Source organism: Coregonus lavaretus (genome assembly GCF_964263955.1).
Source record: "Coregonus lavaretus genome assembly, chromosome: 19".
Taxonomy (NCBI): domain Eukaryota; kingdom Metazoa; phylum Chordata; class Actinopteri; order Salmoniformes; family Salmonidae; genus Coregonus; species Coregonus lavaretus.
Window position 1 is genome coordinate 46,170,666 of NC_140006.1, and position 11,813 is coordinate 46,182,478.

An 11,813-nucleotide genomic window follows, 5' to 3' on the forward strand; every position below is an offset into this window, starting at 1 on the left:
CTTTCCTGTTGAAAAAAGCACTCACCTCCTTGAATGAAACCTTGAATTTTACCAAGGGCTCTTCAGGCCTGACAAAAGATGGATAGAAAAGGTTGCTCTTACCCGAACCCATTCTATGGTTCTATCATTTCTATCAAACCCATTCTAAGGTTCTATCAGTTCTATCAAACCAATTCTAGATTTCTGTCAGTTCTATCGAACCCATTCTATCAGTTCTATCAGTTCTATAAAACACATTCTACAGTTGTATCAGTTCTATTAAACCCATTAAACAGTTATTTTAGTTCAATCAAACCCATTCTATAGTTCTATTAGTTATATCAAACCCATTCTACAGTTCTATCAGTTCTATCAAACCCATTCTATCAGTTCTATCAAACCCATTCTATCAGTTCTATCAAACCCATTATATCAGTTCTATCAAACCCATTCTACAGTTCTATCAGTTCTATTAAACCCATTCTACAGTTCTATCAGTTCTATTAAACCCATTCTACAGTTATATCAGTTCTATTAAACCCATTCTACAGTTCTATCAGTTCTATCAAACCCATTCTACAGTTCTATCAGTTCTATTAAACTCATTCTTCAGATGTATCAGCTCTATCAGTTGTGTCAAACCCATTCTATCAGTTGTAAATGAGAACCTGTTCTCAACTGGCTTACCTGGTTAAATAAAGGTGAAATAAAAAAAATATATATATCAGTTGCATCAAACCCATTCTACAGTTACAGTGAGGGAAAAAAGTTTGATCCCCTGCTGATTTTGTACGTTTGCCCACTGACAAAGACATGATCAGTCTATCATTTTAATGGTAGGTTTATTTGAACAGTGAGTGACAGAATAACAACAACAAAATCCAGAAAAACACATGTCAAAAATGTTATGAATTGATTTGCATTTTAATGAGGGAAATAAGTATTTGACCCCTCTGCAAAACATGACTTAGTACTTGGTGGAAAATCCCTTGTTGGCAATCACAGATTCAGACATTTCTTGTAGTTGGCCACCAGGTTTGCACACATCTCAGGAGGGATTTTGTCCCACTCCTCTTTGCAGATCTTCTCCAAGTCATTAAGGTTTTGAGCCTGACGTTTGGCAACTCAAACCTTCAGCTCCCTCCACAGATGTTCTATGGAATTAAGGTTGGGAGACTGGCTAGGCCAGTCCAGGACCTTAATGTGCTTCTTCTTAAGCCACTCCTTTGTTGCCTTGGCCGTGAGTTTTGGGTCATTGTCATGCTGGAATACCCATCCATGACCCATTTTCAATGCCCTGGCTGAGGGAAGGAGGTTCTCACCCAAGATTTGACAGTATATGGCCCCGTCCATCGTCCCTTTGATGCAGAGAAGTAGTCTTGTCCCCTTAGCAGAAAAACACCCCCAAAGCATAATGTTTCCACCTCCATGTTTGACGGTGGGGATGGTGTTCTTAGGGTCATAGGCAGCATTCCTCCTCCTCCAAACACGGCGAGTTGAGTTGATGCCAAAGAGCCCGATTTTGGTCTCATCTGACCACAACACTTTCACCCAGATCTCCTCTGAATCACTCAGATGTTCATTGGCAAACTTCAGACGGGCCTGTATATGTGCTTTCTTGAGCAGGTGGACCCTGCGGGCACTGCAGGATTTCAGTCCTTCACGGCGTAGTGTGTTACCAATTGTTTTCTTGGTGACTATGGTCCCAGCTGCCTTGAAATCATTGACAAGATCCTCCCGTGTAGTTCTGGGCTGATTCCTCACCGTTCTCATGATCATTGCAACTCCACAAGGTGAGATCTTGCATGGAACCCCAGGCCGAGGGAGATTGACAGTTATTTTGTGTTTCTTCCATTTGCGAATAATCGCACCAACTGTTGTCACCTTCACACCAAGCTGCTTGGCGATGGTCTTGTAGCCCATTCCAGCCTTGTGTAGGTCTACAATCTTGTCCCTGACATCCTTGGAGAGCTCTTTGGTCTTGGCCATGGTGGAATGTTTGGAATCTGATTGATTGATTGCTTCTGTGGACAAGTGTCTTTTATACAGGTAACAAGCTGAGATTAGGAGCACTCCCTTTAAGAGTGTGCTCCTAATCCAGGCTCTGTCGTAGCCGGCCGCAACCGGGAGACCCATGGGACGGCGCACAATTGGCCCAGCATCGTCCAGGGTAGGGGAGGGAATGGCCGGCAGGGATGTAGCTCAGTTGGTAGAGCATGGCATTTGCAATGCCAAGGTTGTGGGTTCGATTCCCATGGGGGGCCAGTATGAAAAAAATAAAAAATAATGTATGCACTCACTAACTGTAAGTCGCTCTGGATAAGAGTGTCTGCTAAATGACTAAAATGTAAATAAAAGACCCCTGGGCCAGAAATCTTTCTGATTGAGAGGGGGTCAAATACTTATTTCCCTCATTAAAATGCAAATCAATTGATAACATTTTTCTTGATTTTTTTGTTGTTATTCTGTCTCTCACTGTTCAAATAAACCTACCATTAACATTTTAGACTGATCATTTCTTTGTCAGTGGGCAAATGTACAAAATCAGCAGGGGATCAAATACTTTTTTCCCTCACTGTCTTAACATCTATCAAAACCTTTCTACGGTTCTATCAGTTCTATCAAACCCATTCTAGAGTTCTATCTGTTCTGTCATACCCATTTTACAGTTCTATCAGTTGTATCAAACCCATTCTACAGTTCTATCAGTTCTATCAAAACCATTCTACGGTTCTATCAGTTCTTTTAAACCCATTCTACAGTTCTATAAGTTATATCAGTTGTAGCAAACCCATTCTACAGTTCTATTAGTTATATCAAACCCATTCTACAGTTCTATCAGTTCTATCAAACCCATTCTATCAGTTCTATCAGTTCTATCAAACCCATTCTGCAGTTCTATTAGTTTATCAAACCCATTTTACAGTTCTGTCATTTCTATCAAACCCATTCTACAGTTCTACAGTTTTATCAAACCCATTCTAGCAGTTTTATTAGTTCTATCAAACCCATTCTAGAGTTATATATCAGTTCTATCAAACCCATTCTGGAGTTCTTTCAGAATCCAGCTCCAATGCTTCCTAACCTCCAACTCTACCTTGTTCCACAGGATGACTTCACCACTTCTCTGCAAAGTGAAGTGTCAACATTTCTCCACAAGGTATACCTGTTGTTCTCTCCACCTAACTTCCAGTCATGGCAACACAGCATGTGGGGGAAACATTAGGAGGATTTGTATGCACTGATGAAGGTCACTTTGCCACAATAACTTTTAAATGTGCCTCTGCAAGTGTGACAATGTTCACACCTAGTTTCACACACCTTGTTTGGTAATGCAGTAGATTACCACAGTTTCAAGGAACATTAACGTTGATATAGAATGGTCCTAACATCAGACATCTATGTCTTATATGTCTATATCTAAAATATATGATACTCTACATGTATCCTTGTCCCTACTTCAGCTATTGTGACAGCTCTGGTCCCCTAGCAACAGAGAGCCTCGTCTGTCTTTGAGGTGTTACAAGGAGGGTCACATACATCTATACATATGAATATGAAATATGTAAAATGTATTACCCCCCTGTCTGTTACTACCTAGGATATGACTTACTATTGTGATTAAAGAGGAGGACTTCTTGACCGATGAGCGTTATTAGACTGTAATTAAATTCTGCACTTTCAGCAAATTTGTCTTCATATGAAGGACCGTGTGTGTTTAATATCCTAGCGAGGAGATGTGAGCCGTTGAGTTCGTTTGCTGCATGGGGAAGAATGGAACGCCCCATGTTGTAGGCAATAGTGCACGTCCCAAATGCCACCTTATTCTCTATACATAGTGCACTACCAGTAGAGAATAAGGTGGCATTTGGGACGTAGCAACAGTCTCAGGTTTCTCTTATGAGAGAATAACAAATAACTCAAAAGACAAAAGAGCCTATTCAACATCCGTGGGGAGTAATAGTATAATGTCATTACGTTATTATGTGATACCGTCAGGGTGTCTGTCATAGGCAACTTCATTGCATTCTTTGTTTCTGCCAAACCAGTGTGTAATATTGCTTTTGAAATTGGAGGATATGGAGGCTGGGTCTTGGGGTTTCATCAGTTCAGCGCAGATGCGTCCGAATGTTGGCTGTTTTTTAATAACGCCCCGTCAGTCAGAGAGAGTTGAGCTAGCCGGCTGGTCTCAGAACGGGAGGAGCTAGGGAGGAGCGCAACTCAAGCAATATCTTCTTAGAGTACACACACAGGCAAGGAACTACGTGCACACACAAATGTGCTGCATACATGCACACACACTGAATGCACACACACACACACAAACACACCCAAACACACCCAGACACACACACAGACACACACAATCTCAATGAATGAATGCCTCAAACACATGCAGCCTCTACAAACACATCAAATGTGAAGAGAGCATGTAGGCTACCTGATGTGCAAGACAACAGCACACCGCTAACCGCTAACACCATCAAACAACGATAGCACCCCACCAGCATCTGTACTGCCGTACAGACTCCCAGCTATGTTTGATTCAGTAGGAAGAACATAGGGCTTCCCACCATCTGCCCAGAGTTGGGCTGGTTGTATTACCTTATCTCTCAGTGTTGGGCTGGTTATAGCACCTTATCCCTCAGTGTTGGGCTGGTTATAGCTCCTTATCCCTCAGTGTTGGGATGGCTATAGCACCTTATCCCTCAGTGTTGGGCTGGCTATAGTACCTTATCCCTCAGTGTTGGGCTGGCTGTAGTACCTTATCCTTCAGTGTTGGGCTGGCTATAGCACCTTATCCCTCAGTGTTGGGCTGGCTATAGCACCTTATCCCTCAGTGTTGGGCTGGCTATAGCACCTTATCCCTCAGTGTTGGGCTGGCTATAGCACCTTATCCCTCAGCTAGCCTCCCTGGTGTTAGCCGGGTGTTACCCAGCATAATGGGTAGCCCCCTTCTTTAGGATCTGAATGTCAAACTGCAAATACCCACATAACAACAAAGACCTTCTGGTAAAAAACATTACAATGAAGTACAGGATTATTCAACCATGTCATTTCTATTGAAGAGGGGAAGGCTACTCACAGATATTAGCAGTTCCTTTGGGGATGGGCAGGTAGGACCCGACGCTCCAGGGTCGTCCGTTGTAGTGCCTCTTACAGCGGCCGCAGTCTGGACCTGTTGTGTTGTGTTCACACTCACACCCCAGCTTCCCCTTCTCCTTGTCAAACACACAGCTGTTGGAGTGCAGGTTACATTTACACCTGAGGATGGAAAACACAAAATCAGATTTATTTCACAAATGATCTGATCTTCTACAATAACAAACACTTTTAATCAAGAGGGGGAAACAGCTGTTGGTTTCACTTCCATCTGATGAAGGAAAACACATTGTAAACACAGAGGATGTAGTACGTTATTATTCGTACCAAAAGGCTGTGGGTTGGTCCTTCCAACCGCACTACAGTGCTTCCTACTGGAGAACAGTAATATTAACTATTTTGTTCACCTGAATAAAATGTGACTGGGGAGCTAACACAAACGTTCATGTCTAAGACAAGGTTACTCTTCATGCCAGTGTGTTTCACCGAATCACCTCGGTTACACAACATTTCACTGTTGCCCTTGCTGTGGAACATTTTGCCCCTTTTATTATTTAATAGTGGGTATCCTAGTGCTCTGGTACTTGACTTAGATCAGACTAAGAGGGAAGAGAGAGAGAAAAGCCACCATCATCCTGCTCTTAAAACGACAGCTCATTTGGCTAACCTCCTGTGGAGGGAACAGCACATCAAATAAGGACAGGATAGTGACTCTAAAATAAAAAAGCAACTCTGTGTGCATCCGAAATGGCACCCTATTCACTATATACACTCTTAGGGGGGGGGGGGAAAGGTGCTAGAACCTAAAATATTTATTTGGCTGTCCCCATAGGAGAACCCTTTGAATAACTATGTTTGGATCCAGTTAGAACCCTTTTGGGTTCCACGTAGGACCCTTTCCACAGAGGGTTCTAAATTGAACACGAAAGGGTTCTACCTGGAACCAAAAAGGGTTCTCCTATTGGGACAGCCGAAGAACCCTTTTGGCACCCTTTTTTTCTAAGACTGTAGTGGCACTGGACTCTGGTCATTTGTTTGTGTAATTGTCTTTGTTGTCACAATGGAAATAGTTGGTCTCATATAAGGCTGTTGTGGTTACCAGATAATGTATAGATTATGATCATATTACCACCATACCAGCAGTATACTATGATATAGAGTATATTATGATCATATTACCACCACACCAGCAGTATATTACGATATATATTATGATCATATTACCACCACACCAGCAGTATATTATGATATAGAGTATATTATGATCATATTACCACCACACCAGCAGTATATTATGATATAGAGTATATTATGATCATATTACCACCACACCAGCAGTATATTATGATATAGAGTTTATTATGATCATATTACCACCACACCAGCAGTATATTATGATATATATTATGATCATATTACCACCACACCAGCAGTATATTATGATATAGAGTATATTATGATCATATTACCACCACACCAGCAGTATATTATGATATATATTATGATCATATTACCACCACACCAGCAGTATATTATGATATATATTATGATCATATTACCACCACACCAGCAGTAAATTATGATATAGAGTATATTATGATCATATTACCACCACACCAGCAGTATATTATGATATATATTATGATCATATTACCACCACACCAGCAGTATATTATGATATAGAGTATATTATGATCATATTACCACCACACCAGCAGTATATTATGATATAGAGTTTATTATGATCATATTACCACCACACCAGCAGTATATTATGATATAGAGTATATTATGATCATATTACCACCACACCAGCAGTATATTATGATATAGAGTTTATTATGATCATATTACCACCACACCAGCAGTATATTATGATATAGAGTATATTATGATCATATTACCACCACACCAGCAGTATATTATGATATAGAGTATATTATGATCATATTACCACCACACCAGCAGTATATTATGATATAGAGTATATTATGATCATATAACCACCACACCAGCAGTATATTATGACATAGAGTTTATTATGATCATATTACCACCACACCAGCAGTATATTATGATATAGAGTATATTATGATCATATAACCACCACACCTGCAGTATATTATGACATAGAGTTTATTATGATCATATTACCACCATACCAGCAGTATACTATGATATAGAGTTTATTATTATCATATAACCACCATACCAGCAGTATTGTATTACATATATTATGGGGGCCAGTATGAAAATGTATGTATTCACTAACTGTTAGTCGCTCTGGATAAGAGCGTCTGCTCAATGACTAAAATGTAAATATATTATGATCATATTACCACCACATTGGCAGTCATGAGTCATGACCACAGTAAAATTCCAAATGACCGTTGATTCACGTGTAATCTCCTTTTATGCACTGTGGACATGCAGCACCCAACTCGTTAATGACCATCAGGTCGCTAATGGCCTGGTACTCAGGGCTCTATTGTCCCTCTGACCACTCTGACATTAATGCAAAATCAATCGAAAATCACCTCAAACACTTATCAAAAACAGTATAGTGCTTTTAAAACTCACCTCACTGTTATTGGTCAATGTGGAGAAAAGAAGTTCAACAGCAGGTTGAAACTGAGTGGAAAACATGGTCGTTGTGGATGTTGTGTTTCCAAAGCCTAACACAACGAAATGGAAAGCGCTTTCCTAAGGTGACGAATAATTCAAAACACCTATTCCATTTTTTTTTTTACATTTTTTAGTCATTTAGCAGACGCTCTTATCCAGAGCGACTTACAGTTAGTGAATACATTTTTTTTATTTTTTATACTGGCCCCCCATGGGAAACGAACCCACAACCCTGCCGTTGCAAACGCCATGCTCTATCAACTGAGCTACATCCCTGCCGGCCATTCCCTCCCCTACCCTGGACGACACTGGGCCAATTGTGCGCCGCCCATGAGTCTCCCGGTCGCGGCCGGCTGCGACAGAGCCTGGATTCGAACCAGGATCTCTAGTGGCACAGCTAGCACTGCGATGCAGTGCCTTAGACCACTGCGCCACTCAGGAGCTAAATTCCCATGTCAGAGCTTATGCATAGGCCTATATACAGTAAACAGGAGGTTGGTGGCACCTTAATTGGGGAGGACGGGCTCGTGGTAATGTGTTTGATGCAATTCCATTTGCTCCGTTCCAGCCGTTGTTATGAGCCATCCCATCCTCCACTGGTACAGCATGAGAACAAGCCCCCCCCCCACCCAAAAATGTTGTGTTCATTAAAATAATGATTGTGCCTTTATACTATACATTGCCTACCACATATCATGCATGGCAGAATAAATTTTTTTTTTTAACAATTGTTTACAGACAGATTATTTCACTTATAATTCACTGTATCACAATTCCAGTGGGTCAGAAGTTTACATACACTAAGTTGACTGTGCCTTTAAACAGCTTGGAAAATTCCAGAAAATGATGTCATGGCTTTAGAAGCTTCTGATAGGCTAATTGACATCATTTGACTCAATTGGAGGTGTACCTGTGGATGTATTTCAAGGCCTACCTTCAAACGCAATGCCTCTTTGCTTGACATCATTGGAAAAATAAAAGAAATCAGCCAAGACCTCAGAAAAAATTTGAAGACCTCCACAAGTCTGGTTCATCATTGGGAGCAATTTCCAAACGCCTGAAGGTATCACGTTCATCTGTACAAACAATAGTACACAAGTATAAACACAATGGGACCACGCAGCCGTCATACCGCTCTGGAAGGAGACACGTTCTGTCTCCTAGAGATTAACGTATTCTGGTGCGAAAAGTGCAAATCAATCCCAGAACAACAGCAAAGGACCTTGTGAAGATGCTGGAGGAAACAGGTATAAAAGTATCTATATCCACAGTAAAACGAGTCCTATATCGACATGCCCTGAAAGGCCGCTCAGCAAGAAAGAAGCCACTGCTCCAAAACCGCCATAAAAAAGCCAGACAATGGTTTGCAACTGCACATGGGGACAAAGCTCGTAATTCTTAGAGAAATGTCCTCTGTTCTGATGAAACAAAAATAAAACTGTTTGGCCATAATGACCATCGTTATGTTTGGAGCAAAAAGGTGGTAGCTTGCAAGCCGAAGAACACCATCCCAAGTGTGAAGCGCGGGGGTGGCAGCATCATGCTGTGAGTGTGCTTTGCTGCAGGAGGGACTGGTGCACTTCACAAAATAGATGGCATCATGAGGAAGGAAAATTAGGTGGATATATTGAAGCAACATCTCAAGACATCAGTCAGGAAGTTAAAGCTTGGTCGCAAATGTGTTTTCCAAATGGACAATGACCCCAAGCATACTTCCAAAGTTGTCGCAAAATGGCTTAAGGACAACAAAGTCAAGGTATTGGAGTGGCCATCACAAAGCCCTGACCTCAATCCTATAGAACATTTGTGGGCAGAACTAAAAAAACGTGTGCGAGTAAGGAGGCCTACAAACCTGACTCAGTTACACCAGCTCTGTCAGGAGGAATGGGCCAAAATTCACCAAACTTATTGTGGGAAGCTTGTGGAAGGCTACCCGAAATGTTTGACCCAAGTTAAACAATTTAAAGGCAATGCTACCAAATACTGATTAAGTGTATGTAAACTTCTGACCCACTGGGAATGTGATGAAAGAAATTAAAGCTGAAATAAATAATTCTCTCTACTAATATTCTGACATTTGTCACGATCGTTTACAGACGGGACGGACCAAGGCGCAGCGTGATTTGCGTACATGTTTATTAAATATTAAACACAACGACAAAATAACAAACAAAGTCCAAGGCAGCACAACACAACATACCTTAACTGGAACAAGATCCCACAACCCACTAGTGCCAATAGGCTGCCTAAGTATGGTCCCCTATCAGAGACAACGAGCGACAGCTGCCTCTGATTGGGAACCACACCGGCCAACATAGATCTAGACATACTAGATTCTACAACAATGAACAAACACAACAAGGAAAATCACACCCTGACTCAACAAATAAGAGTCCTCAGAGTCAAGGCGTGACAGTCCCCCCCCCAAAGGTGCGGACTCCGACCGCACAACATAAACATAACAGGGTAGGGGCCGGGTGGGCATTCCACCTCGGAGGCGGATCCGGCTCAGGGCGTGACGACCACTTACTCTCCGCCTCCCTGTTGCGCCCCTGGTCTGGTCTGGACCTCGGCGCGCTGCTTCCCCTCTCCTTCCTCCCACGAAGTACCAAGCCCTGTCTGGACCCTGGTGTGGGAGACCACGAAACTGGAGAGGGGCTGACGTCTGGGTCTGGACTGGAGCCGCTGACCGGAGATGGACTGGGCACCGGTGGAGCGGACTGCTCTGGCTCCGGAGTGGAGCCGATGACCGGATCTGGACTTGACCTCGGTGGAGCGGACTTCTCTGGCTCCAGAGTGGAGCAGCTGACCGGAGTTGGATCAGGCACCGGTGGAGCGGACTGCTCTGGCTCCGGAGTGGAGCCGCTGACCGGAGCTGGACTGGACCCCGGTGAAGCGGACTGCTCTGGCTCCGGAGTGGAGCAGCTGAACAGGCACGGGCCGTGCCGGACTGGACACACGCACCACTGGCTTGGTGCGAGGGGCAGGAACAGGCCGGGCCGGGCTGGCGACGCGCAACACTGATTTGGTGCAAGGGGCAGGAACAGGCCGGGCCGGGCTGGCGACGCGCACCACTGGCTTGGTGCGTGGGACAGGAACAGGCCGGACCGGGCTGGCGACGCGCACCACTGGCTTGGTGCGAGGGGCAGGAACAGGCCGGGCCGGGCTGGCAACGCGCACCACTGGCTTGGTGCGAGGGGCAGGAACAGGCCGGGCCGGGCTGGCGACGCGCACCACTGGCTTGGTGCAAGGGGCAGGAACATGCCGGGCCGGGCTGGCGACGCGCACCACTGGCTTGGTGCGAGGGGCAGGAACATGCTGTACCGGGCTGGGAACACGCACCACTGGCTTAGTGCGGGAAGCAGGAACGGGCCGGACCGGACTGGCGACACGCACCACTTGCTTGGTGCGAGGAGCGGGACTGGGTTCCTTTATTAACCCCCGCTCCTTCTGCTGCCTAACCAGCTCCTCTCGCCGTGCCTATAAACTTTCCTTCTCCCTTATAGCCTCCTGTAGCGCCTCCCTCTGACCGAATAACTCCTGCTCCCTCTGAACCAATAGCCCCCGTAACATGGTGGCCTCCTCTCCTAACCTGCAGATCCGCCCTTTAACGGCCTCCTGCTGCCTCGTCGTCCACACCGTGTGCCCCCCCAAAAAAATATTCTTGGGGTTGCCTCTCGGGTCTCCGTCGTCGGCACTCCTCTTCCTGTGAGGACTCCTCCGGGAGCCCCCACGAGTTAGGGAACAGAACCTCGTCGTCGTCGTCATCCTCCGACTCCTCAGTATAATACTGTTCCCACTCCTCTTCCCATGGTCGTAGGGACCCTATCTGAAAACCGACTGGGTGCAGTGGTCGGGGCTCTTCTCTCTCGCTACCCGACCACCCCTTTAGCCCCCCCAAATGTTTTTATTGGGGCTGTCTCTCGGGCTTCCTCCTCGACCGGCGTCCTCTGCGTTGCCGTTGCTCCTCTCCTGCCTGGGTATCTACCTTTGCCCATGGCCCTTTCCCCACGCATATCTCTTCCCATGACCACAATTTGCCCACCTGGGACATGGCTATTCGCTCCTTCTGGGCATGCTGCTTGGTCCTCGTTTGGTGGGATCTT

At 44.5% G+C, this 11,813-nt stretch overlaps 1 protein-coding gene across 1 annotated transcript in view; it reads right to left on the reverse strand.

Moving 5' to 3' along the window:
• LOC311146332 (netrin-G1-like) overlaps positions 1-11,813 on the reverse strand; it is a gene marked incomplete at both ends in the record, with an annotated part of 183,454 nt that overhangs the window by 28,308 nt on the left and 143,333 nt on the right. The window contains one exon of the mRNA XM_084182817.1: positions 5,066-5,244. Within this exon, the coding sequence (XP_084038943.1) occupies positions 5,066-5,244 (179 nt within the window). The remainder of the gene's footprint in view (positions 1-5,065; positions 5,245-11,813) is intronic.